At 56.7% G+C, this 27,948-nt stretch overlaps 1 protein-coding gene across 1 annotated transcript; it reads right to left on the bottom strand.

Moving 5' to 3' along the window:
- Positions 1-560: 560 nt before the first annotated feature.
- On the bottom strand, positions 561-27,948 carry VPS16 (VPS16 core subunit of CORVET and HOPS complexes). Its single transcript, XM_038400101.2, has 24 exons — positions 27,774-27,948; positions 24,345-24,433; positions 22,362-22,459; positions 21,048-21,176; positions 19,727-19,871; positions 19,535-19,650; positions 19,109-19,231; positions 18,623-18,678; positions 18,233-18,322; positions 16,885-16,979; positions 16,009-16,085; positions 13,997-14,128; positions 13,782-13,909; positions 13,357-13,392; positions 11,877-11,985; positions 11,652-11,786; positions 11,278-11,386; positions 10,656-10,753; positions 10,317-10,424; positions 8,986-9,063; positions 8,447-8,616; positions 7,520-7,616; positions 6,935-7,038; positions 561-1,489 (listed from the first exon to the last, which is right to left on the bottom strand). Exons 1-24 carry the CDS (start codon positions 27,824-27,826, stop codon positions 1,345-1,347), a joined length of 2,520 nt encoding a protein of 839 aa, XP_038256029.1. The 5' UTR covers positions 27,827-27,948; the 3' UTR covers positions 561-1,344.

The following is a 27,948-nucleotide window of genomic DNA, read 5'->3' as shown; positions in this document are numbered from 1 at the left end:
GGGCAGGAAGCCCTGGCCATGGGCAGCTCCCCCGGCCAGCTGCGCTCTGGGGCGCGGCGGAGGGACCAAGCCCCATGGGCCGGGGCTGGGGGGAAGGGGGCTGGCTCTACCCCTCCCCGTGCACTCATGCAGGGCTCCCCTGACCGGCCTGGCCCTAATGCCAGGACACAGGAAGGAGAGGCTTCAGAGCAGCAGCCCTGTTAGTCTGTATTCGCAAAAAGAAAAGGAGGACTTGTGGCACCTTAGAGACTAACGCATTTATTAGGCGACAATGGCTCCTGCCCCCCCAGCTCTTAGCTCTGTGAACGCAGCAGGTCTGCAAGGGGGAGACAGCGCTGCCCCCCGCCCCTAGAAGAAACCCTGCGCAGAGCCTGGCTGCAGCTCGCCCTGCCCAGCTCCTGGAGTGGCTGCGAGCAGGGCACCACTTTCTGCCCGCAGTGTGGCAGGACGAGGCCTCCTGCCCCCTTGGAAAGCTGGCAGCTGAGAGACACCTGGAAATCCCTAGGAAATCCCAGCTTCGCCCCCAGGGGCAGCAGCAATCAGACACAGCGTGTGCACGGGGGGGTCTCAGCCATTTATTTACCCTAGTGAAGGTTACACTGGGACAGGCCATCCTTCCCCCTCCCCCCACAAATCCAGGCACCAGAGCTTCACTATTCTAATGTCACTAAGCTTCAGACTTTACTGCCCCTAACAGCCCTGCTGGGCACCACAACCCCTCCCTTGCTCACCCGCTCTCCCCCCACCCCCAGGATGGGGGAGGCTGTGCCTGCTGGAACTGGGGCTATGCTGGAGTGGCAGCTGCTCCTTCCCGAGCCCCCACTGCAACCTGACCAGTGGCTCCTTCACCAACTTCTGTGCTCAGAGGAGCTGCTGCAGGGAGGAGGGTGATGCCGGCAGAGCGAGAAGCAGAACTGCTGGGGAGACCAGGGGGGAAGAGAGGGGCTGGCTCGGGGAGGAAGATGGTACATGCACCTGCACAGGGCAGGGATAAAGCTTCCTTGAGGGGGCTGATCAGGATAGGTCATCACTCATGTGAGCAGGGGGGCCAGCTGCACAGTAACACGGCACATGCCTTCTGCTCCCGCCTCCAGCCAAGCACCCTGAACTCCAGGGGGCCGGAGTCCACCCCACCCCAGGTACAGGGATCGCTGCCACCTAAGATTCCCCAATACAGGGCCCCAGGTCATGCTGGCGGGCGCCTGGGCTGGACCTGCATGTGTGAGAAGCTCCATGCCTCTTGTTCTTATAACATCAGCACCAAGACTGTGTCCCCTACCCACCCCGGAAATATCCAGAAGGCCGGCTCCCAGCAGGCTACGAGGATCCGGCCACAGGGAGGGGTTATTTTTTCAGGATCTGTGCTTTGGCGCGGTTGATCTTCTCCCCGACGGAAGAGTTGGTGGCCGCGGTGCACTTGGACAGGACAAAGTTCATCTCATTCTCATTCTTGTGCTCGATGGCAGCATCAGCAGCTTGGTCCAACTCTCTGCCAGTAAATGATGGGAGAGTCAGCGTCATGCAGGGGCAGTCAGAGAGGTCGGTTTTGTCTCCCCCTGGTTACCTCTGCTGTGGGACCACCCCATTTCACCCACCAACACCACCCTGCCTTATTTGGCGAGCTCACAGCTGGTTCAGGGATGTTTGGCCAAACCCCCCCTTTAGGGCACACACTGCCACAGGGATGTGCACACCCCCACCCCTGCCAAGATGCATGCTGCTGTGAGCATGCACCATCCAACAGGGACACAGACAGCCACATGCAGCACACACAGAAGCCTGAGCGCTCAGGGAGAGGAAACTCATTCCTTGCAGGCAGGCACACGCCACACCTGGCTGCGTGCAGACAGCGTCAGGATGGTTCCTTGAAATGCACAGGACAGCGTGGGGGGGAAGATGAGCAGATGTGCACCACTGCCCGTTAGTGCACAGAACCAGAATGATTCAGCCATGGAGTTAATAGCTCATTGAGTCTCCGTTAGCTCCGGGCCTAGGGCCCTGCAATAATCATGGCAGCCCAGGATCTGATACACACTGACCACACTCAGACCTCGGTGCCCCAAGTGCAAGAGAGAGGTCAGCCCCACTTCCTCCTCAAGGGGTGGTTTTTTTTTCCTGCTCACAAAACCCTGGCACCCTGGCTTAACTGCCCACCTGCTCCCCATCTCACTGTGACACTCCTCCCACCCTGGGGTGCGATCTCCTCTCTCTCTGAACCACAGGATGAGGTGCAAGTCACAGTACAGAGCCAGACGCCAGCACATCGAAAGGAGCTCCTTCCCTGCGGAGACCAACGCCCCCTTCCCTGAGAGGAGTCGTGGCATTTGACAGAACAGGAAGGGACAGGGGCCAAACAGGAAACGCCCATGCATCCCAGGTGGCATCTGCAACCTACCCTACACTCAGAACCCAGCCAACCAGCGGAGCGAACCAGCGGAGCAGCGGGGACAGCAGAGCAGCTCACAGCAGGAGTTTGCCTGGGACTGGTAAGTATCCGAGTGTGTGTGTTTGCTTGCTGAGGAAGTATCCGAGCGTGTGTTTGCTGGGAGGGAGCCTGAGTGAGTGTCTGATTGGCTGCTAGCCTGCAGGGGGCGGGCATTAGGGTGTCTGTGTGTTTGCGTCAGGGAAGCCTGGCTGTTTAAAAATAGCCGGAGCCTCGCGAACCAGCTGAGCGGCAGCGGAGCAGCGGAGCAGCGGGGACAGCAGAGCAGCTCACAGCAGGAGTTTGCCTGGGAGTTCGCCTGGAGTGAGCCCAGTGAGGCTTACATCTTGCCAACGTCTCTGAGGAAGCTCCGTAGTAGGTAGGTGATATGGAAGGGGGGAATTCAGCTGTTGTGACCTGCACTGGATGTGCCATGTTTGTCTTTCTTCCACAGGACAGAAGCGACTTTGTCTGTACAAAGTGCAAGCTGGTCTCCATATTGGAAGAGAAGATTGAAGGTCTGGAGCAACAGGTAACGACCCTGCGTTGTATACGAGAGACTGAGGATTTTCTGGACCAAACTCAGGATAGCCTTCTAGGGGCACAAAGCTCTAAAGATGTAGAGCAGGTTACACAGAGGAGCCAAGAGGCCAGTGAAGAAGCTTGGCAACATGTGACCTCCAGAAGAGGAAAGCGGAATGTCCGGGTTCCAGTAACACAGACACAGGTAACTAACCGCTTTCATGTTCTCTCCACAGGTACCAATGCGGAGAGTGGACCAGATGATATGTCTGGGGGGAGAAAGCAGAAGGAGACTCCGCTGGTTGGGAGGCATGAGATGCGATGTCCTGAGGTTGGAGGTTCCACGACCACCACTCCCAAGAGGAGAAGGCGGGTGGTGGTGGTCGGGGACTCTCTCCTCCGGGGGACTGAGTCATCTATCTGCCGCCCTGACCGGGAAAAACCGAGAAGTCTGCTGCTTGCCAGGGGCTAAGATTCGTGATGTGACGGAGAGACTGCCGAGACTCATCAAGCCCTCGGATCGCTACCCCTTCCTGCTTCTCCACGTGGGCACCAATGATACTGCCAAGAATGACCTTGAGCGGATCACTGCGGACTATGTGGCTCTGGGAAGAAGGATAAAGGAGTTGGAGGCGCAAGTGGTGTTCTCGTCCATCCTCCCCGTGGAAGGAAAAGGCCTGGGTAGGGACCGTCGAATCGTGGAGGTCAACGAATGGCTACGCAGGTGGTGTCGGAGAGAAGGCTTTGGATTCTTTGACCATGGGATGGTGTTCCATGAAGGAGGAGTGCTGGGCAGAGACGGGCTCCATCTTACGAAGAGAGGGAAGAACATCTTTGCCAGCAGGCTGGCTAACCTAGTGAGGAGGGCTTTAAACTAGGTTCACCGGGGGAAGGAGACCAAAGCCCTGAGGTAAGTGGGAAAGCGGGATACCGGGAGGAAGCACAGGCAGGAATGTCTGTGAGGGGAGGGCTCCTGCCTCATACTGGGAATGAGGGGCGATCAACAGGTTATCTCAAGTGCTTATATACAAATGCACAAAGCCTTGGAAACAAGCAGGGAGAACTGGAGGTCCTGGTGATGTCAAGGAATTATGACGTGATTGGAATAACAGAGACTTGGTGGGATAACTCACATGACTGGAGTACAGTCATGGATGGTTATAAACTGTTCAGGAAGGACAGGCAGGGCAGAAAAGGTGGGGGAGTAGCACTGTATGTAAGGGAGCAGTATGACTGCTCAGAGCTCCGGTACGAAACTGTGGAAAAACCTGAGTGTCTCTGGATTAAGTTTAGAAGTGTGTGCAACAAGAGTGATGTCATGGTGGGAGTCTGCTATAGACCACCGGACCAGGGGGATGAGGTGGATGAGGCTTTCTTCCGGCAACTCACGGAAGCTACTAGATCGCATGCCCTGATTCTCATGGGTGACTTTAATTTTCCTGATATCTGCTGGGAGAGCAATACAGCGGTGCATAGACAATCCAGGAAGTTTTTGGAAAGCGTAGGGGACAATTTCCTGGTGCAAGTGCTAGGGGAGCCAACTAGGGGGAGCGCTTTTCTTGACCTGCTGCTCACAAACCGGGTAGAATTAGTGGGGGAAGCAAAAGTGGATGGGAATCTGGGAGGCAGTGACCATGAGTTGGTTGAGTTCAGGATCCTGACGCAGGGAAGAAAGGTAAGCAGCAGGATACGGACCCTGGACTTCAGGAAAGCAGACTTTGACTCCCTCAGGGAACAGATGGCCAGGATCCCCTGGGGGACTAACATGAAAGGGAAGGGAGTCCAGGAGAGCTGGCTGTATTTCAAGGAATCCCTGTTGAGGTTACAGGGACAAACCATCCCGATGAGTCGAAAGAATAGTAAATATGGCAGGCGACCAGCTTGGCTTAATGGTGAAATCCTAGCGGATCTTAAACATAAAAAAGAAGCTTACAAGAAGTGGAAGGTTGGACATATGACCAGGGAAGAGTATAAAAATATTGCTCGGGCATGTAGGAAAGATATCAGGAGGGCCAAATCGCACCTGGAGCTGCAGCTAGCAAGAGATGTCAAGAGTAACAAGAAGGGTTTCTTCAGGTATGTTGGCAACAAGAAGAAAGCCAAGGAAAGTGTGGGCCCCTTACTGAATGAGGGAGGCAAGCTAGTGACAGAGGATGTGGAAAAAGCTAATGTACTCAATGCTTTTTTTGCCTCTGTTTTCACTAACAAGGTCAGCTCCCAGACTGCTGTGCTGGGCAACACAAAATGGGGAAGAGATGGCCAGCCCTCTGTAGAGATAGAGGTGGTTAGGGACTATTTAGAAAAGCTGGACGTGCACAAGTCCATGGGGCCGGACGAATTGCATCCGAGAGTGCTGAAGGAATTGGCGGCTGTGATTGCAGAGCCCTTGGCCATTATCTTTGAAAACTCGTGGCGAACGGGGGAAGTCCCGGATGACTGGAAAAAGGCTAATGTAGTGCCCATCTTTAAAAAAGGGAAGAAGGAGGATCCTGGGAACTACAGGCCGGTCAGCCTCACCTCAGTCCCTGGACAAATCATGGAGCAGGTCCTCAAAGAATCAATCCTGAAGCACTTAGAGGAGAGGAAAGTGATCAGGAACAGTCAGCATGGATTCACCAAGGGAAGGTCATGCCTGACTAATCTAATCGCCTTTTATGATGAGATTACTGGTTCTGTGGATGAAGGGAAAGCAGTGGATGTATTGTTTCTTGACTTTAGCAAAGCTTTTGACACGGTCTCCCACAGCATTCTTGTCAGCAAGTTAAGGAAGTATGGGCTGGATGAATGCACTATAAGGTGGGTAGAAAGCTGGCTAGATTGTCGGGCTCAACGGGTAGTGATCAATGGCTCCATGTCTAGTTGGCAGCCGGTGTCAAGTGGAGTGCCCCAGGGGTCGGTCCTGGGGCCCGTTTTGTTCAATATCTTCATAAATGATCTGGAGGATGGTGTGGATTGCACTCTCAGCAAATTTGCGGATGATACCAAACTGGGAGGAGTGGTAGATACGCTGGAGGGGAGGGATAGGATACAGAAGGACCTAGACAAATTGGAGGATTGGGCCAAAAGAAATCTAATGAGGTTCAATAAGGATAAATGCAGGGTCCTGCACTTAGGATGGAAGAATCCAATGCACCGCTACAGACTAGGGACCGAATGGCTCGGCAGCAGTTCTGCGGAAAAGGACCTAGGGGTGACAGTGGACGAGAAGCTGGATATGAGTCAGCAGTGTGCCCTTGTTGCCAAGAAGGCCAATGGCATTTTGGGTTGTATAAGTAGGGGCATAGCGAGCAGATCGAGGGACGTGATCGTTCCCCTCTATTCGACACTGGTGAGGCCTCATCTGGAGTACTGTGTCCAGTTTTGGGCCCCACACTACAGGAAGGATGTGGATAAATTGGAAAGAGTACAACGAAGGGCAACGAAAATGATTAGGGGTCTAGAGCACATGACTTATGAGGAGAGGCTGAGGGAGCTGGGATTGTTTAGTCTGCAGAAGAGAAGAATGAGGGGGGATTTGATAGCTGCTTTCAACTACCTGAAAGGGGGTTTCAAAGAGGATGGCTCTAGACTGTTCTCAATGGTAGCAGATGACAGAACGAGGAGTAATGGTCTCAAGTTGCAATGGGGGAGGTTTAGATTGGATATTAGGAAAAACTTTTTCACTAAGAGGGTGGTGAAACACTGGAATGCGTTACCTAGGGAGGTGGTAGAATCTCCTTCCTTAGAGGTTTTTAAGGTCAGGCTTGACAAAGCCCTAGCTGGGATGATTTAACTGGGACTTGGTCCTGCTTTGAGCAGGGGGTTGGACTAGATGACCTTCTGGGGTCCCTTCCAACCCTGATATTCTATGATTCTATGATTCTATGATTCTAACCCCTCCCACCCCCACGCTCAGACACACCACCCATGCAGGCTCTCCTGGGGAGCTGGAGCACTCAGTGCTCTGCCTTAGCCAGGGGCTGCTCCCCGTTAACTCTCCAGCAGACATACCCCACCAGGATGTGGGCCTTGACCCTCTGTTCCGGGGTCACACGGGCAGTGTACTTCTTGGCCTCGTGGCGGTTGTGATGTTTCATGCAGATTTCGACAAAGGGCTGGTATAGAGAACAAGGGAGACCGGAATCAGTGAAGGCAGCAGGCTCGGCTCATGGGGCTGCTCTTCTTGTTTGCTGACCCCAACCTTGTTTATCTCAAGCCTGGCCTCACCCCACCTGCTGCATCTACTTCTGCCATTGGCTTTGGGGTGTTCTTTAGTGCCCCAGTGCCTGTGCTTGGAACCCCATGCTCCCAGCCCCTGGACTGGTGGAATTCTACTGGGAGCTGGAGGACAGGTGAGCTTCCAGGGTCGACCCGAGCCCCCCTCAGGGATCTGCCAGTGCCGCATCTGAGCTGGCCAGAGGGGGCTGCATCCCTAGGCCTGCATTCTCTGCCAGCCTGAGCTCAGTACTCAGCTGGGGGAGACCAAAGGCCTGGCTCTCTGTCTGTGGGACCCATTCTAAAGGCAGACAGCTGGGAGTGAGCCGGGGCAGGACACTCCCAACCAGGGGGTCCCTTATGGTGAAGAGAATCTCTTACCAGGTACCCAATGGGCGACTTCTTACTCTTGGAAAACTTCTCCATCTCCTCCCAGTCCTCCCGCTCGGCCAGGGCGCCGATCTTCAGCCACCAGAACCTGGGGAGCAGACACCTCGCGGCTCTTACTGGGGCAATCAGATCAACTAGTTTAACCCCAACACCCAGCCTCCGAGGACTGCTGGGTCCAATTCCCAAGGGGCTGGCAGTACATCAATCACCAGCCCAGCCCCATATCTCCTCAAAGCAAACCCCACCCTGCCTTGCCAGCAATGCTGGGCAGCTGCCACACCCAAAGCTGACATTCAGGAGCGAGGGGAGAAAGACCCCAACAACAGAGGGCGACAATGGGACAGACAGCCTAGGGCTCTGCGTGCATCCAGCCCGTCATCCCATCTAGGCAGCTCTGCGCCCTACGCAAATGGATGCCTCTCATGCTGACCAACAGGGTTTCATTGTTCCCCTGTACCCGCACCCTCAGTCTGTAGCCGCCTGTCATCTTCCTCTTCGGTTGTAAGCCCCAACGGACTGTCTTTTTGTGCTGTGTTTGTGCAGCGCCTAGCACAACAGGGTCCTGGCCTATGACTAGGCCCCTGGGCACTGTGGCAGTACAGATAAATAATGATAGGTCCAATTGCCCAACAAACCCTCCCCCCCACCCACCTGGTATTTACTCCCCTGGGCTGGCTAGGGCACCAAGGGCTGCAGGGGCCAGAGGACGGAGAAGTGCTGCTCCCCAAGCCGGGTGAGAGAGCAGCAGTGGAAGCTCATCACAGGTACACGCTCTCCCACGGCACCCTGCCCTAGCACAGATTCCTGCCCCAGCCTCTGACCAGGGGCTTTCCGGATGAGTTGCGTGTACTTGGAATGGCTCATCTGGTGCCAGAAGGCCTCCTGGGAGCAGCGCCCGCCCGCTCCCCCCGCACTGACCTCTTGTCGGGGATTCGGAAGTCGCGGTACAGCTGCTCCGCCCGCTTGTGGTTGCCGTCCAAGATGAGGCCGTAGACGGTGTCATGCAGGGAGTAATCTACGTAGGGTTTGTCCAGGTCGTCCTGCAGGCGACGCTGCATCCGCAACAGTTTGATCTGATCCTCTGTGGCCTGGGAAGCAGACACCAGGGCTGGGCTCCTCAGAGGGGCTGGGCCTCTCCCTGGGGGCGTCTCTCTCCAGGAGCCAGGCTACCCCGCCCCTGGCGATTACCACCCCAGGGCATCCCCAGAGACATGAAGGGCTCCCAAGGGGATTTACACAGCCCAGCACCAAGGGGAGTTCCTCCCCCCGCCCTATTCCAGGACCCCCTCAGCAGAGCACACTGCCTCCTGAGCCCCTGCTGCCCGGGTCCCCACCTGGCAGTGCCAAGCACTGCTCCCAGCCGAGCCCCAAGCCCCTAACTACAGCAGGAAGGCCCTCTGCAGCCAGGCCTGGCCAGAGGCAGCACCAGCTGGCCCCACGCCCCCAGCCATGCTCACCTTGGCAGCAAACTCGTTCTTGGCCTTGTAGTACTCGTCCACTGCATTCTGCAGCGCTGCTACACGCCCCTCGATCCGCTGGAAGGGACACAGCAACCCCCAGGCTCGTCACAGCCTCCCTACCATCACTAGGTGGGGCGGCCATGTGAGCCAGCCAGCATTTCTAGGTGGAGGTGCCTGTGGGTCAGGACTTGTGACAAACGGTCAAGAGACGGTCCCAACTCTGCAGTACTCGCCCACCTCCCATGAGACAGGAACAGGGCTGGCAGCTGGCTCCCCAGGCACGGTTCCACCTACCAATGGGGTGGGAGCTGTAGCCTGGGCTCTGGGACCTGAGATCTTCCTGCTATTCATTCAACGGTCAAAAAGCTCCTTATTGTCCAGTATCCCTGGGCAGCTAATTCTCCTTCCAGCCTCCCCAGCGGAGCCAGACAAGTTTGGGAACTCCTGGGAGCCCAGACAAGGGAAACTCACCCCCAGTGGCCCCAACCTCCTGGCAAACGCCACCAGCTAGGAGACTGAACAGACTTGGGGAGTGGGCAGGCAGTTACACCCACCCCTCGTGCATCATGGAGACTTCACTGTGCTCAAAGCAACAGGCAGAGATTGCTGCAGAGGCACCGACCAACCCGACAGAACCCCAGTCCCGAGGGATTCGCCCACCCAGCCCAGTTCCCTCCCCAAGTCCCCCTGTCTTTGTGCAGCCTGCACCATGGGAAGAGAAGGGCAAGGCTGCTCTTGTGCACCCCTCCTCAGCAAACTAGGGTCTTCCCAGGGAACGGGAGAGGAGGGACGTGCACCCTGCGCAGGGAGCCCATAGGCTGAGCGCTCGGGCTCTGTGCCAGGCAGGGCATACCCTTGCCCAGTAGGCAATTCAGCTGTGCCTGCCCCGAAGGGCTGGGGCCAGCCCAGGCTGAGCCTGTCCAGGCTCAGGGGAAGGAGAACTCCACATCGCACATCAGGAGCCACCCAACTCCTGTCCCGGCACCCCAAGGCTGGGGTTAAGGAGAAAGCACTTTCCAATCTTCCCACTGATCCTTTTGTTTCCTCACATGAGCAGCCTTCTCCCCCCTCCCCCTAGACCTGCACCACAGGGAGGCCGGCGCCCCCTTAGTGTCGGGCCCCGAGTCCTCCCCTGCACCACAGGGAGGCCGGCGCCACAGAGGCATCTCCCATCTCAGCACATCTTTATTCCTCTGCACCAGTTCGTCCACCCTCCTCGGAGGCCAGCAAGCCTGTCTCAGATGGGTGGATCCTCCAGCAAACACCAGCGGAGTCTGGCAGCCCCCTCCTCCACTCCGCAAGGCCCCGCCAGCTCCGGGAAGACCCACCTTCTCACTGGAATAGCTGGAGTGGACATGGAAGTTCCCAAGCTCCTGGTGATCGTCGTCCTGGTTGTACAGGTCCTTGAGTGTCTCCAGCTCCTGGTGCTTGCAGAACTGGGACATGATACACAGGATTACAGCCGACACCCCCTCGCCCCATGAGAGTCAATGGGCTTGTTACAGAGACACGGTCCCGGGAGGCCCTGCTCACTCAGCCCCCCCGCCCCAGCACAGCACAGGTCCTCTCTCACAGCACCAGTGGAGGGCGACAGCAGGCAGCACAGCCCTGTAAGTGCCCTGGCAGCTTAACATGCCCACAAGCCCCACCCGCTTACAGCCTCTCACCTGGCGGTAGAGACTCAGAGCAACTGGCTGCTTCTGCAGAGTCATGAAGAAAGTGCCACGATTCAGTTCATTCTTCAGGTGCAACACAACGGTGTAAACTGGGGCAGAGACACCGCGTTAGAGGGGCAACGGGTGCAGAGAGACACCTCTGCCCCCCGTGGCCAGGGCAGCTGAGCAACATACAGCAACGAAGGGAGGTTCAGCCAGCCAGCCCTCAGCAGGGCCCAGAATGTGGGGTGCAAAAGCTGGGGGGTGGGGAAAAGGATTTGCTGAGCTCAGAGAGGTGGGGTGGGTGGGAGTGGAGAAGCTTCCCCTCTGCCCAGGGGCTGTGAGGCATCATCATTTGTAGCTTATAAAGCTCAGCCTGGCCCTGAGCTGGTCTGGGTGGGGGAGTGCCAGCAGGGATTCCTCAGGGCAGGTCGCGGGGGGCACTGGCCCATTCAGTTCTTGGCCACTTGGTTTGGGGTGCGAATGGGCCCAAGACCCAATATCATTCCCCAGAGGCCGCTGCAGCCAGCCCAGAATGGCTCAAACACCAGAGACCTGGGCCTGGTGGAGCAGAAAGGCTCTAGCGTGTCCTGGCCGCCGGAGCCGCAGGGAGCCCATCCTCGCACGGCTGTACCTAGGTCTGTGTCTCCGCTCTCAATGGCTTTGTTCAGGGCCAGCTGGCTCTTTTTCATCTTCAGCAACAGTGGGACCTGCTCCCCGGACCTGGGTTCGTACTCCAGCAACTGCCCCCAAGAGAGAAGCCCATTCAGTGCACAGGCCTCTGGGGTCAGCATGAAGCCAGACCCCAGCCCCACGTGCTGGTAGGGATGCTGGGCCAGCAGGCTCCATTTCTTCAGCAGGGCCGTTCCCTGGGCAAGTGGGCACTGCCGGGAGAGGTACCCGCGTTCTGCTCTAGCACCGCGAGCAGAGTTAAACAGGGGCACACGGGGCCAGGTGGTATCACCAGCCACCCTGCCAAATGCCATGCTCCCGCCCCACCCCACCCACCTTAATGGCCAGCTCCGTCCGGCCACAGTCGTATGCCCGGGCAGCGATCTCAGAGTACGAAATGCCAGGGGTGTCACCCAGCTTCTGATTGACGGCGTGTGCAACCTCCTCATCAGACTTGTCCTTCTGCTGCACCTGGAGGGGCGGGAGGGGAGGTCTGGGCCCAGCTCTTGGCACCCAGAGGGAGCACTCCAAGAACTGCCCCCCTCTGGCTTCCCCACCTACCTTGTAGCAGGCCCAGTGGGCCAGAATCCTGCTGACGCCCTGGAACTCCGACAGGCGCAGGTACTCGCAGATTTTGATGGCGAGGGGGTACAGCCTTCGCAGAACTAACCTGAGACACAGGCAAAGGGAACGTCAAATGCCCCCAGACGAGAGCGCCAGCAGCTCCCCAGAGCCCTCGGAGCTCCCCAGAGCCCTCGGAGCTCCCCAGAGAGGCCCTTCCCTGCCATGCCCCACCCGCCTCTGCTAGGCACCGCCCTAAGCATTGGCCAGGGCAGCACGTAAAGGGCCATGATGGGGTGACACTAGTTCCCACTTCCCCATAGGGGACAGGGAGAAATATTTAGGGCAGTGCCCCTGTAAGAGGACCCAGCTGTAACGCTCGGGGTGAAAGGTCCCCCAGCAGCTGACCTGGCGAGGCGGGTAAAAGAGCGATCGCTGCCGGGGAGAAGGGAAGCAAGCCCAGGGGAGTGAACGGGAAGGGGGTAAATGCAGTGAGGGAGCCCAGGGAAGTGGGGGGTCAAATGCCAACAGTAACCTGGGGGAGCTTGCAGATTTTAATTTTATTTATTTTTAAGCAGCTGTCAGTGATGCGCAGGGCCGCACAGACCCCTTCCCCTGCCGGAAAGCAGGTGGGGTCATCCAGCTGGCCCCGCAGAAAGCAGCCCGGGACATCTCCCGTCCATTCAGCCTGTGGCGCCCAGCAGGGAGTGAGTGAGACATAGGCTTCCACCTGCACGTGCCCGGCCCAGAGTCATGCCGGCAGGGCACTCAGCCATCTCCACTCAGTGACTGATCGATGGCCTCTGTGGAACAAGGCCGGTTCTTCCCAGTGGCAAGTGACCGTAGCAGGATGCCATGGCACCTGGGCCCCTTGTTCCCAGTTCCAGCAGGCACAGGGCCGGAATGAGCCAGGGCGACTGAAGCTAGTTACAGTCCTCTGATGGGGCTGCCTGCCGCACACCACACTGGCAGAGGCTGGTGCGTGTCGTGGAGGTTTGTCAAGAGACCCCTGGCTGCTGGACGCTGCAGACAGCAACGCTCCCCGCACTTCTACGAGACTGTGCAGAGAGGAGGGAGACCAACGGGACACAAGCTGCCAAGCAGAGATGACAGCATGGGCAGCCAACACAGAGCCCAGGACATCAGTGCCTGTGGGGGGGATGGTCCCTTAAAGGGAGCTCTGCAAAGGCAGGTCACAGCTGCACAGTGACCGTCATGGGGCAGGTGGGCCAGGTGGCAGCAGCCCTGGCCCAGCAGAGCTCAGAGCAAAGCTGGATACGGTTGTGCCCCAAATGCCACCGGCACCTGGATGGATGGACAGATGGGGACAGGAAGGGGGCTGAGTAACCAGGCAGGGCCAGTCTGAGCCGAACGTCAGAGCAGGGGCTTCAGATGCAGTAACACAAGTGACCCTGGCCCTGGCCTGAGGGGATATTTGGGATGCAGTGGTCCCATGTGCAGCCAGGAGGGGGGCAGTTACCTGTCCAGCAGGACTTCAATGGTGAGCTGTTTGTATCTACAGCACCTGTTAAGGAGCAGCAGGGAGAGGGAACAGCGGGGGCTGAGCTGTGCTGGCGAGCTCTGGCTCCCATCATGCGGAACAACCCCCTGGGCAGTCACAGCATCTCTCCCCTCAGCTTGCATGTTCTTCTCACAGTGCAAAGGCCAGAAGGGGTCCCCAGATCCCCTAGTCTGACCTCCTGCACAGCACAGGCAGTGGAATGAACCCCAGGAATCCTGATTCCCAGGGCCAAACTCATCTGTGGTGTAACTGCTGATTTCCATGGAGTTACACTGGGGTGGGGCCTTTGGGCCCTTGTCCCTGCAAGCTACAGACACCACTCCCTCCCCCAGCAGATCCAGCCTGATCCATGGCAGCGCCACCCCTCAGCCAGTGGAGGATACTGGGCGAAGGTCAGGGGGATGCCGATCTGATAGTCCCGGATGGCATTCAGCACACGCAGGTCCCGGCATGTCCGCACAAAGCTCTCCGGGGGGAACTTGTCGAGGAAGCACTTTCCGAACGAGGCGGCCTGTGGACGGAGACATGCCGGTGCTCAGGGAACGGGCCATGAGACGCCCTCACCCCAGGTCCTCCCACCTCCTGCCTCCCCACTTACCCGGAGCAGAGACTTCTGGGTTTCCGGCTCATGCTCATAGCCAGCCGCCTCGATGCACTGCCGCGCTGCCTCCGAGAGCAGATTCTGATCCTTGATCTCCCGCAGGTACTCGTCCGCCTTCTGGCTCTCTTTCTGGGTGGGGACGAGAGAACCCTTCGCGTCAGGCCAGGGACATCTCTGCGACAGCAACCTTCGCCCGATGGGGAGAGGAGCCACGACCAGCATGGGCTTGCAGAGGGGCCAGCGCGGCTGGAGCCCTACCAGGCTCCTGTCCCTTGCATCGCTTCTGCCTCCAGGCTGTTTGCAGAGCAGGTTCTTCATGCTCTGCCCAGGGCTCAAAGCGCCCGGTTGCTAAGGCGGGAACGCAGGGGCCTCCTGTTCCCTCCCGGCCCCAGCAACACACAGCAAACCCAGGCCATGCTCCAGGGGGTCAGGCACTGGGTGCAGGGCAGAGGCAGCACTGTTTCTCTGGGATCTCTCAGGGATGAGCTGGCAGACACAGGGATTCCCTGCTGGGGACGCTGCCTGGTTAGGAAGAGCTGGGAGTGGGTACCTGAGCCTGGGCAGAACTCAAGAGCCATGGTGCTTCTGACCCTGGCACGGTGGGGTCAGGCTGGGAATCCACCTCCCCATGCAGCTCAATGAGTCATTTTCAGAGTTTAGTTTAAAAATAAAAGGGGGCGGGGGCTGGGTTTTCAGCACCCCCAAGAGCCACGTTTAACTGAGTAGAGTCTGTTCCAGCATGCTCTCCAGCCTCCCTCAATCTGGTGCCTCACACTGTGGGACCTGCACCAAGCAGCAGGGTCTGGCCATCACCAGGCCATCTCAGTGCCACCTACTCCAGAACAAGGGCTGGGCCCCTCAGCCCCACACTGGTTAAGCAGTAGTTCAAGCACATCACCAGGCACTGCTGAGAGCTGGAGAGCAAGATTTGTGCCAACAGACTGGTCTAAAATCCCATCCTCAGGGGACAAAGCTGGCTCCCCCAGGCTCTGAATTCCACAGAGGCCTTCCATCGAGAACACCCACCCCCACCCTGAACTCGAACCACCTTGGTGTCTGCACGGACTGGAGTTGCAGGGACTGCAGAGCGAGCCCGGCCCCAGCCGATTAACACCAGCACCTTGGAGCAGGGCAGGAGTGGACAGGAGTGAGGCTGGAGCAAGGAGTATGAGACATGCTGCTCTGTCTCTGCGCAGCCCCTTCACGGATGTCAGCTGTTGGCCCTTTGGCTTAATGGCTAAGAAAAGGTCTATTATTAAGTGAGCCAACCTCTAGCGAGCTTTCCGCATCGTTTGCAATAAGGGGTGTAACCTTTCCTGAGAGTGGAAAGTTTAGATGCTCAGTATAATATCCTGTTGATCACAACCACCAATGCACTGACCCCATTAGCATGGGACATCCAGATAGTGCAACATGCTTGGAAATTTGCAACACGTGACAGACAAAGGGAACGTGCAACTGCCATGTGTGTACGAAAGGCAGCTATGGCTTGTCACCAGCCTATTGGTAAAAGAATGCAACGCTGAGTTACTGGGCGAACCAGGCAGGCCTGGGATCTCACAGCCATCGGCGCAAGTTTGGTTCCGCAAGGACTGGGTACTGTATTTCCATTGTTAGTATGTGCTATTCTTAAGTAACAAAGGCAACTTTATTAATAAAGGCAATCAAGCTTGACTGGCTCCTGTCTTGCTATTTTATTGTTGCTGGCTAAGACCAAACCACTAATGATCTATAGATTTATCTGTATCTGAGAGATCCCTAAGAGAAGGGACCACCCTATCTGGAGCCAGGCTCCCCTCTGGCTTGGCCATTGGTCCCTGCAAGTTACTGGGCTACGGAGGGGCTGGGATAGCTCTGGATGCGATTTCTGTGGGACCCACTGGCTGCTGTGACACTCCCTGGCTCCTCTGTTGGGTCACTGGTTGTCCCTTTGCCCCAGCTGATTTCAAAGGGGAAGGCAGGGACGGGGCTGGGAGATGGCAGGATGCCATCGCAGAAGCGTCCCTTACCTCATACTCTCTCTGTGCTTCCAGCAGGAGAGCCCCAGGCGCCATGGAAGCGATTTTAAAGATCTCCTCACTGGCCTCTGAAACAAGGACGAAACATCCTCATACACTGCCCCAGACCGGGGTGAGCCACCCCCACATGCACCTTCCACAGGCCTTCCCACACACACACGCAGATCTAAGGAGGAACCTGGGAACCAATAGCCCCATTTCACAGATGGGAAAACTGAGGCATGGACCAAGGAAGTGACTTGCCCAAGGCCACCCACCAAGTCCAGGGCTGGGCGGAGAAGGGGCACTAGGCCTGGAATAGTGAGAGGGAGGGGTTGGGACTGAGGGGCGTGGGCAGGGCGGGGCGGGGAAGGGGGGGGCAGGGTCACCAGGCCTGGAATAGCTGGGGGGAGGGGTTGGGACTGAGGGGCGCGGGCAGGGCTGGGCTGGGCTGGGCTGGGGGGGGCAGGGGCACCAGGCCTGGAATAGCCGGGGGGAGGGGCTGGGACTCGGGGCATGGGCGGGGCTGGGCAGGGAAGGGAAGGGGCACCAGGCCTGGAATAGCCGGGCGGAGGGGTTGGGACTCAGGGGCGTGGGCAGGGCTGCGTAGAAGCCCAGGACCAGAGTAGCCAGAAACAGGGGTTGCTGCATGCACGGGGGTGGGGGTGTCAGGCAGAAAGGCATTTTTGGACATTCTACCCCAGGTTATCAGCTCCCTCGCCTCCAGAGCCCGCGCTGGCGGCCGCCTAAGGACAAGGAGGGCATTCAATCCAGCATCCAGCAGACCCCGTGTCATTCAGGCTGCCTCCCTCCCTGGATCTCAATCGGGTTTCGAAATTCAGAGATCCGCGTCCAACAGCAAACGAATCCCCACCCCCGCAGGCTCACCGGGGATTTCGTGCAGGAACTCGTGCGTGGTACGAGAGAAGATCCGCACCCCGTCCAGCTCCGGCACCAGGTAGGAATCCTCGTCCAGAACAAACCTACGCTCTCCACTAAGGATCCACAGCTCCGCAGCATGCCTCCAGGAGCCCGCTGAGCCAGCCCTGCCCCACAGCCCGTCACAAGGCTGGGGCGGCATCTCTGCTCGGGAGAGGGGCAAATGGAGGCCCAGGGCAGAGACCGAGTCCCTGCGGAGTGGTACTCGCTAGTGCGAACACGCTGGGACAGGAGATCAAGCGATCTCCACCTATTAGGGAGCAGGAGGAGACTTTCGTGGGGGCCCCCCCGATTACCCCCATTGGCTACGGCAGGGTTCTTATACCTTCCTCTAGGGCAGCGGGTTGTGGGGGGCGCATCAGGCCCTGGGGCTGAGCCCGTCTGGCAGCTCCTACGTTCCGACAAGCCCCAGTCAGCGGTAGAGGCAGGCACAAACCCAGGTCTCCTGGATCGCAATCCCACGCTCTGACTGCCCGGCTGCTCCTCCCCGGGGGTCCCGCGACTCACGTCTCTGACTCGGAACAGGCACTGCAGTTCAGGGACGACTAAGAGCCTGACCCAAGGCCAATCAAAGGGCCAGAGTCACTTCCAAGGAGGAGAGGGAGAGAGAGTCAGGCTAGAACCATGGGCAGCCATGGCAGAGATTCAGCCTTGGAGGAGTGTGAACTGCTGCCCTGGGACTAGCTGCATGGCGGAAGGGAGGAGCCCACAATGCCAGCCAGCGAGAGAGTGGCAGGCCAGATAGGAGTTAGCAGTGAGGGCCAGTGGCAGAGGGGCCAATGGGATTTGGCGCGTCTGTGCAAAGACATCACACGGGGGAGCAGCAGCCCATCCCTAGCAGGGCAGTTCTGTCCTTGGCAGAGACAGCGAGGCCTGGAGCGTTCAGAAAGGGGAGGGAGCAGTGGGGAGCTGAGTGGCTGATGCCCGAGCAAAGATGGCAAGTAAGGCACCTCTGCCGTCTCACCCAGCTGGGCTGAACAGGGACCAAGGGGACGTGATGCCATCTAGGAGCTCTGAGGAGTTAAACCCTGCACCGGGGGTGGGGGGCTGTTCCGGGAGGGGCAAGAGGGTAGATCCAGGGGTAGGAGGAATGTGAGTAACGTGATGATCAGGACAAGGATCCTGATGGCTGGCGCTGCGGTGGAGGGAAATGGCAAAGCATCAAAAACGTAACAGCAGCCCCTGGGGAAATGGCCTGAGGCCACAAAGTGCTTCTCAATCATCAGATCCCAGCCCCCCAAACACTTCCTGCCTCGACACCCCAGGATCTGCCCTGCTGCCCCGCTCCAAAGGATACTGAATACACTCCTTGGAGTTCCCAGCCACCAGGAGCCGGCGATCCCACACCGCCACCACTGCCCGCTGCTTGCTCCGTGGGCGCGTGCACCTGTCGCAACGAGATGTCTGTTCCCTTAGGACACACTGGAGTGCGGCTGTGCCCAGCTCCACAGCCCCTCTCAGCCAAACTCCCCGGCCTGCTGAAGCCCGTTCCTGCCGCTCCGCAGATGGTCCAAACCCTCCCCGCCAGCCAGCCAGTCTCCGCAGTCACTCTCAGCCCATGGCAGCATCAGCACAGTCCTGGAGCCACACAGCCGCTGGCGAGGTAACTGCTCTGGGCCAGCACCCCAGAGGAGGAAGGGGGCACAGAAGATGCCCCATTCCAGAACAAAACAAGAGCCCCACTTACCAAACCATCTGTCGGGGCGGAGCTCGGAAATCGCAGCTGAATTCACCCAGCTTCTCCTGCGGGGAAGAGATCCGGTTTACATGGAGGCATGGCTGCGGGATAAGAGGGGAGCAGGCTCTGCTCCACACGGCACAAGCCCAGCTCAGAGGGGACATCAGGGTCTTCCGCCAGGGGCAGCTGTAGGAAACTCCCTGGCAGCACGTGCCACACTGAGCTGGTCATTAGCACCACAGTGCTGTCTGTGCCCCCACGTCCACACGGAGACCAGGGTAAGGCTCTGCTCCATCTGCCCTGGCCAAGAGCCCAAAGCCTGCTGGGCCCAAGTCCGAAGCTGGGCAGTCCCCAGCCAGCACTGCACTACTGAGGCTGTCTCAGACCCAGCCGCTTGCACCACAGGCTCTGGGGGACTCAGGAGAGCAGACTGCAGCCACAGTCTCCCCCAGCCGGCAGGTGACAGACAGGCAGCACCTGAGGGGCATCACCCACCTTCAGGGAGGACGTCCCCATCCAGATAGAGCCAGTGTCGGTGAACAGGGCCAGGTAGCAGTAGTTGAAGGACACTGCCATCTGCACGTAAGCGCCAGCATGGGGGCTGATTCCAGGTGGAGTCTACAAAGCAGGGAGAACAAGACAGAGGTGATGAAGGCACAGATGGACAGAGCGGCAGCTCAGCGGGGTGCAGGCTGGAGGGACTGGCCCCGAACACATCACTAGTGCTTGTGAAAGGGCAGAGCCCCAGAGAGTGTGAGCAGCGGCAGGGCCACCCCTAGGGACACAAGGGGAGGGCAAGCTTGGGGAGGGTGCTGCACCGCTGGAGCTGCACCAGCTGTGCGGGGAGGTAGAGACCTTCAGTCTCCAGGGCTCTGGATCTGGCCCCTCCCACCAGTGATTGCTTCCCCGTTGCTTACTCACCACCACGGAGCAGGACGTGTTGTCCAGGAGGTACAGGTCCTGGCCAACAGCTAACAAGATGATGGTCACTCTGTCCTGGGACAGCACGGCCCAGCAGGAGGGGAGCTTCTGCAAACCTGCCAGAGGGCAGACACAGGTGGTCAGGCCCCTTGCTGAGTCCCGAAGGAAAGGGCAGGGGTGGGGGCAGCGTACCTGGTACCTCCGGCATCCTGCGCAACTTGAGGTTGTCGATGTTGGTGGTGAGGGAGAAGCGGTGCGCTCCGGTGAGAATGGCCACACCTGTGCCGTACTCTGTGTGGAAAACCTTTGCCTCCCGCACGTGGTTCTGCAGGACCTCCTGAGCCACGAGACAGAGAGACAGAGGCATGGCCCAGGGACCACCACGGAGGCGGGAGAGCTCAGCGCCAGGGAGAATATGGGATCGCTAGCAGGGGACCAGAGAATGAGACCCTGAACTACAACACAGCCGGATCAGGGACTGGGGCAGCCCCTTCTCACCCTACCGCATAGCTCCAAGTCACAGCCATGGCCAGCACTGCCGCTAGCTAGGTCTCACTCCGACCAGCCTGTTAGGGGTGGGTGAGCCTCTTCACCGCGGTTGTCAGCTAAACCATGGTACTGCAGGTCACGGTGCAAGAGGCAGGGAGAGCACAGCGCCCGGGTGAGATCCCAGCACCAGCAGGAACCCTGGTGTCCTGGCACTGGCAGGGCTCACGAGAAGCATGGCAGAGATGCCATTTGCACAATCGTATTTCCAGCTCGTACCATGAGCCCAGCTCCACCCTGTCTCCTCAGGAAAGGCTCAGTGGGAGCTCTGCCCAAGGGACACCCACCATCCCAGCCAACCTGAAATCACACACAGCTCACTCTTCTGTTCAAAGGGATGTTCCGAGATGAGCGGGGCCCTAACCGGCTGACAGCTCCTCCAGGGTCCCTCAGGCCAGTTCGCAACCCTAGTGACAGCCGTGCCCAGCTTCCTGCCTGCCCCCTCCCAGGGCCCACACAGTGACTCATGTGCGGATCCAGGCGAAGGATGGATTTGGGAGCTTCACCGTCCACAGCGCAGAATCAAAGGCGTATAATGTGCCAGTTTGTTGACAAGCGGAACACAGTACCCGCCCCTCTGCCCCCTCTAGCACCTTTTGGGAGTTAAAGCTCAGTACACACAGCAACCGAGTCAGACTCACACCAGCCCGTGGGAGAATGAAGGAGAATGAAGTCCCAAGTGGAACTAATTTGTTCCAGGTCATACAGCAAGTAATGGCAGATAATGAAACAGAACCCAGGAGTCCTGGCTCAAAGCTCCATGCTCTAACCACAAGATTACAATCTCTTCCACAGATGGGAATAGAGCCCAGGAGTCCGGGGTTCCTGAACCCCCGCTCCCAGCCCCAACTCCCTTCTAGGGCAGAGAACAGAACTCAGGAGTCCTGATTCTCACTTTCTTGATCCAAATACCAGTCCAGCCTCCCTCTGCTAACAAAGCCACCCAGCCCGCGCCATCCGCACTCACGTTGCCCATGCTGAAGTGTCGCTTGAATTCACAGAAGAGGTTGTAGATGAGGACAGTGCCATCCTCCTGGATGCAGAGCAGGTCCTCGCTGGCAGTCCAACCCAGCTGCACCACTTGGCCGCTCTTCCACTGCGGGGAAGGACAGAACCATGCCCCGCACATCAGTCACACTGCCAGGAGGGGTCACTTTCATACAGTGACAGGAAAGCTGGAATTCACACCAGGCCAGCACAGCAGAGCTGGAGCCACAAGCCACCTCTGTGGGCCTCCAGCCACTGCTGCCCCAACCCCAGCCATCATACCCTCCTCCTTGGCAACTGGCTGTCCCTGGCCTTTCATGACTCCACCCTGCCCTGGTTCTCCTCCTCTCCCTCCAGCTGATCCCCATCTCCAGGGGGTCCCACAGGCCCCCTCCTTTTCTCCCTATTTTCCCGCCGTGCAGCTTCAAGTGCTGTCCTTCTGCTGCTGACTTGCTGATCTGTCCCTCCCTTCCCAGCCTCTTAGTCAGTCTCCTCCAGGACATCAACGTCCCATGGCCATTACATCCCCACTTCACCGCTTCCATCACTGCTGGTACCACTACCCCCTCACTGCTCACACTCAGACCCTGGGCACTATTTTTGGCTCCCCCAGGCTGTGGTATTCATTTCTTGTTACAGAAGCCATTTGAGAACTGAGTTGAGATTGGGGCCCCACTGTGCACACAGTCAGAGAAAGCCCCTGTCCCAGAGCATTAAAATCAACACAGACCAGACAGATGGGGAAGCGAGGCACAGAGACACTAAATGACCAGCCCAAGGCCTCACAGGAAGGCAGTGGAAGAGAAGATCTCATAAGTCGTAGTCCACCCCAGCTGCAAGCTCCTGGAGGCAGGGTCCGAGCCTGCCTGTAGGTCTGTTCAGTATGGAGTTCATTGTGGGCTTCAGTGGAAATAAATAGCTAGAATTTGGATAATCCATCCTCCTGCTTCAGGACGTCTCCTGACTGCTGCCAGGCTGTGTCTAGCCCCGTCTCCCATGCACCACTGTAAGACTGGCATCTGAAGCACCAGGCCTTGCCCACTGCTGGAGGCGGGACACCACAACATACGTCACTGCTTTCGTTCAGCCTAGAAAGCCCTGTGCTCCAGACTTCCCGCCCCAGACCGCAAGCCAATCAGTCCCAGCTCCTGAAGACACGTCGGAGGGACACACAGGAAGGAAATAAAAGTGAACATGGTGGAGCTAAAAGGATATTGCTTGCATCCAGGTGCTACCAGTAGGACAGGCCCACAGGGAGTTGGCGCTAGCTGGCCACACCGAGCGAGGCACTCACCAGAACACTGGCCAAGGGAACGCCCGAGGCTGAGTAGATCTCCAGCAGCGGGCGGGAGCCGGGTGACTTCTCTTTCCTGAGGTTATTCTTCAGCAAAGCTGCAAGAGAATCTGCTGTGAAACAACAACAGGGAACCCAAACCCAAACCCCCCTGCTCTCAGGAGACTGTGAAAAGGCCCCGTGCTCCCCAGGACTGCAGCGGGACAAGACTCAGCCTCCTCCCCTGCATCATGGGTGAGCAGCTCACTATTTCACACACCTAATTCACATAATCCTTCCTGGCCCCTCAGTTCCGCTCAGACAGTGTCACTAGTTTGCTCAGTTTTCCTTCCTGGTTCTCCCCATTAGACCCTGTGCTGTGGAGTTTGGCTGCAGAGGAAGATGTAAGAAGTCTAGCTGAGATGCACTCTGCACAAAGGCTGGCATAGAATAACCTCTTCCCTACCGAGACTCTAGCAGAGGGTCACTTTAAAGCGGGGGGGGGGGGGGGGGGAATCAATTATTTTCTTTAAAAAAATTAAAAATCAATTTTTTTTACTGAAATTAAATGCAGGTTATTTTTAAAAATTAAATCTATTTAATCTTAAATTTGAAACTGACAACCTATACCAAGGCCTAAACTTACTACACTCTATAAAAATAAATTAAATACAAAAAACAATATTAAGTAGTATGTTTGCTGCTGAGATTTTTAAGAAAGTCAAAGCACGGAACTGGTATAGTCACTGGCTAAGCACTGGGAACCAGTGTTTGCTGAAGTGCTAAACCGGCTTTTGACAGCAAGTACAGAGAATGCTTTCTTCAATTCAGTTTATTCAACTAGTCCAGTTCAGTGACTAGTTCATTCAAAATGAAGAAACCAAATGCATGTTGAAAAATCAGGAAAGCTTGTTTTCCTCTTCCAATCTATGAAGATAACAAGGTGTGAGAGGATGAAATCTACTAGTTCTAAAATCCCACAGGAGTTGGTAACCAGAAACAAGCAGTTCAATTCACTAAGATAATATTTACTTCCTTTGTTTAATAAGAACATAAGAACGGCCATATTGGGTGAGACCAAAGGTCCATCTAGCCCAGTATCCTGTCTTCCAACAGTTATCAATGCAGGTGTCCCAAAGGAGAATGAACAGAACAGGTAATCATCAAGTGATTCATCCCATCACCCATTGCTAGCTTCTGGTAGACAGATGCTATGGACACCATCCCTATTATTGTTTAATAAATGTCGTTTAAATGCAAAACATGTTTTGATGAACTTTGATACTTTTTTCTTATGTATCCAGCCCATTTAAGGTATTTTTTAACTTAATTAAATAAAAATTAAATGCTGGTTTTGTGCATTTTAATTGAATTTGAATTTCCATCCAAATCAAGCTTGAGCCAAATCACAATAAAAAATTAACCCTCTAGTAAATAAGAAATGCACCATTCATCATTTTCCAATATCATAAAAAATGTTAAAATTAAGAATATGAATAAATGTAATTGCTTATTTAAATGCATATAGATACAGTGTCGCCTCTTGGTTAGCAAAAAGAAGCATGAAGTTTAGAGTAAAAGCTAAACTTAGTTGGAAATCTACATATTTAAATGGTTACCAACCAATGAGAATCAACATTTATTTAAGAAAATAACTTGAAAGTACAAATGCAAAATAGGATTCAAATGGATGATTTAAACGAAGGTTTCCTGCTGACTCATTTAAACCATGATTACAATCAGTGATTTAGATCCCTTTGATTGAAATCAATGCATCCTGCTTTAAAGCTCTAGTCCTGGAGCTATTTGCCCTGGGGAGAGGGACACACGTGGTCAGGGAGGCAAACTGGCACCTCAGGATCTAAATGGACCTGCTGCAAACTGGGCCCCCACCCTGGCCTGGAGCAGAGCTAGCAGCTTCTGGAAAATGAGAACATCCAAAAGTGTCACAACACACACCACAACCCTCTCTCCATTAGGAGAGGTTGCTTGTCTTGGCCGTACCAATGGGGCCCCCATAAGGTGCAGCAGCCACCAGGCAATCCCGCAGATCCTCCTTCAGGTTCCACACCATGCTGTACAATTCAAACTTCCTGCAGCAAAGCAAACAAACGAGAGATGTAGGGACCCAAGAGTGATCACTCACTCTTCCTTCCCCGTCAGCTCCAGAGCCATTCCTTCGGCAAGACCCAACCCTACTATAAACTCCATGCCAGCAGCCCCCGGCACTCGCAGGGTCCCCCACTGACCTCTAGGGCACAGGATGACAGGCCGGGAGGGTAATTAACAATAGAAACAGATGGGGTTCCACAGAGCAGCACCCTGCCTTCAGCCCAGCTCAGCGGGTTCACGCAACACTCAGGATTCAAACCATTACCTGGAATATTTTCGGTATCCGTTATTTACCAGCTGCTCTGTCAGGGATGGTATTTCCCAGTCTGAGTCAGGCCTCTCTTACCTCTTTCTTATCACCCGAGCAAAAAGCAAACAGCTTCCAGGGCTTGGGTGAGGAGACAGAGGGGATCTCAGGGAGGGGATCTACAAGGTGCACCCTGGTCTGATAATGCAAGTCTGTTCAGTGGCTGGGAACTCTTCCCTGGCTCCTTCTAGGAGTAACCTGCAATTTCAGTGCCAGGAGACCTTCTCCCTCCTTTTCTATCTCAGCTGACAACTGTGGTTACTGCCATAATTAGCAAAAAGAAAAGGAGGACTTGTGGCACCTTAGAGATTAACAAATTTATTAGAGCATAAGCTTTCGTGAGCTACAGCTCACTGCATCCGATGAAGTGAGCTGTAGCTCACGAAAGCTTATGCTCAAATAAATTTGTTAGTCTCTAAGGTGCCACAAGTCCTCCTTTTCTTTTTGCGAATACAGACTAACACGGCTGCTACTCTGAAACCTGCCATAATTAGAGTACCTTATTGATCAGCTGCAGACAAATAATCCAAGGAAAATCCAACACCTGATGTAAAAGGGTTAAGACCCAGTGTTATGATTAAATTCCAGTCTGGGTAACTTCATTCGGCCTCCCTAAATTCTCTTTGCAGTTTCAACAGGCTATGGCAGGAGTTCTCAAACTGGGGGTTTGGACCCCTCAGGGGGTCACGAGGTTATTACATGGGGGGATCATGAACTATCAACTTCCATCCCAAACCCTGCTTCGCCTCCAGCATTTATAATGGTGTTAAACATATAAAAAAGTGTTTTTAATTTATAATGGGGGGGGCGCTCACACTCGGAGGCTTGCGATGTGAAAGGGTTCACCAGTAAAAAAAGTTTGAGAGCCATTGGGCTATGGGGTTGTGTTCACTTCTGGCTCTGAGCTACTCTGTAGTGTTACTCAGGGCTGTTAATCAGCTGTCACGTTCCCTCTCGGAGGTGGCTGCATTTCACTGGTGGTGAAATAAGTCCTGTGTACATACAGTTATAAAATCCTCTGACTGCAACAGGGTAGGGTTACCGGCCTTAAGTTTTAAAATCTACAGATTTCATAGAAGAATCATAGAATATCAGGGTTGGAAGGGACCTCAGGAGATCATCTAGTCCAACCCCCTGCTCAAAGCAGGACCAATCCCCAATTTTTGCCCCAAATCCCTAAATGGACCCCTCAAGGATTGAACTCACAACCCTGGGTTTAACAAGCTAATGCTCAAACCACTGAGCTATCCCTCCCCCACAGTTCGCAGAGATTCCCAAGAAACCACCACATAGATCATTATTTTGACCCCACAAGTGTCTCCCTGAAGCTAAAAGCAGAAAAAAAACCTTTGCAAAGCTAATACAATACCCAAGGTATCCTGGCTGATTGGGGGGTGGGGGGTGTACAGGGACATGCCTCTCCTTTTTGCGGCATTTATTAACCCTGCACTAGTCTGAAGTGCTGGACACATTTCCTGGCCCTGCTGCCACAGAAGGTGGGAAAACCTGGAACCAAGTGGTGGGTGTCACTGTAGATGGAGAGAGCGGTACACAAACACACGCAGAACCACTGCTGTGCAGCCTCGCTCCTAGGGGCGTAGGCATTGCCATACTGGATCTGTGGGCCAACCACTTCAGTATCTCCACCACTGACTGGTACCGCTGGCTACTGCTTGCAGAAAAGGGTCAGCACCAGCAATAGCACCTTCAGGGCTCCCAGCTCAGCAATGCAGGGTGTTTAGGGGAAAATTGAGGACCATGTGGGGAAGGCGGAAGTGCAGGGTAGGGTGTGGCTGGGAAGGTCTCACAAAAGGAAATTTGGGGTGGAGGGGATAAAAATCTATACAGCGCTGATCCTGTTCCCCTGCCTGGGAGCAGAGGGGGTTGGCAGGCTTGTGTTAAAAGGATGGAGAGTTTTAGGAGAGAAAGCTGGGCTGGGCGAAGGTGTGGGACAGCTTTTGGGGTTTGAGAGGGAAGAGGCACATTGTAGGGAAGGAAGCTGGGCAAGGGTGCACTTTGGGGGTACTTCAGAGGACAGATGGGGTGGGCAAGGGGATGGCTCAAGCTGTGTTTGCAGAGCGGCATGGGGCACCCAGAAGGGGAGGGAGCAGGAGAAGGAAGGTGGGGGAGTTAGGGGGCCCCCTAAGATAGAGAGGGGCTCTGGGGGTGGAAGCAGAAGCCTGGGGCAATGGGGGGGGCTCTGGGAACAGAAAGGGGAGACCAGGGGGAGGGGGAGCAGGCAATAGGAAAAGCCTAGGGCAATGGGAGGCTGGTGATGTGGAGCTCCGAGGGCAGGCCTAGGGCAATGGGAAGCCTGTGGGGCGCAGGTGATGTGAAGCTCAGACAGCAATGGGAGGCCTGGGGCAATGGGGGGCTCGGGCGGCAGGAGGGGAGGCCTAGGGCACGGGGGGATTCAGGGGCTGGAGGAGAGGGCCTGGAGCAATGGGGGAGACCCAGAGGATGGGGGTGGGCAATGGGGGGCAGAAAAGGGGAGGCCTGGCCCTGAGGCCCAGGGAGGCCTGGGGCCCAGAGTGGGCAATGGGGAGCTCAGGGGGACGGAGCAGAGGTCTGGGGAGATGGGGGGGTTCGGAGGAATGGAGGGGCAGGCAACGGGGGGCATGAAGGAAGGGACCTGGCGCAATAGGGGAATTGGAGGCAGTGGGGGGCAGGCGATGGGGCCCAGAGGAGGGGGGGGTCAGGGGCAGTGGGGGAGACGGGGGCGGGCGAGGGGGGGATCGGGGAGCAGGGGGGCCCAGAGGACGGGGATCGGGGGGCCCAGAGGAGGGAGGGATCAGGGGGGTGCGGAGGGGGATCCGGGGGGACCAAGGGGGTGCAGAGGGGGATCAGGGGGTCTCAAAGGGGGGGACCAAGGGGGTGTGGAAGGGGAGACCTGGAGGAGGGGGATCGGGGGGACCCAGAGAAGGGGGGATCGGGGGGTGCAGAGGGGGAACCAAGAGGGTGCGGAGAGGGGGATCGGGGGGGCCCAGAGGAGGGGGATCGGGGGGGGCACTGACCGGTAAAACGCCTCCTCCCCCAGCGGGTCCCAGTTCGCCGTGTAACAGGCCATGGCCCCGGCCCGGCCCGACGGCCCCGATCCCCGCACGGCTGGGCCCGGCCGCTCCGCGCTTCCGCCCTCAGCGCCCCGCGCCTGAAGCCGCCGCCATCTTAGCTGAGGGCAGCGCGCACGGC

This window comes from Dermochelys coriacea, chromosome 4 (genome assembly GCF_009764565.3).
Source record: "Dermochelys coriacea isolate rDerCor1 chromosome 4, rDerCor1.pri.v4, whole genome shotgun sequence".
Lineage (NCBI taxonomy): Eukaryota > Metazoa > Chordata > Testudines > Dermochelyidae > Dermochelys > Dermochelys coriacea.
The sequence above is the reverse complement of the archived record's forward strand: the minus strand, read 5'-3'. Positions and strand labels throughout refer to the sequence as shown.

Coding starts and splice junctions, on each gene's coding strand:
- VPS16 (XM_038400101.2), bottom strand. CDS start 27,826: ATGGCCTGTTACACGGCGAACTGGGACCCGCTGGGGGAGGAGGCGTTT. Junction 16,980..18,232: donor AACTCCAAGGAGTGTATTCA/GTATCCTTTGGA, acceptor TGGAGAGCGTAG/GTTTGTTCTGGACGAGGATT. Junction 14,129..16,008: donor AAGCACAGAGAGAGTATGAG/GTAAGGGACGCT, acceptor GTCCCCACCCAG/AAAGAGAGCCAGAAGGCGGA.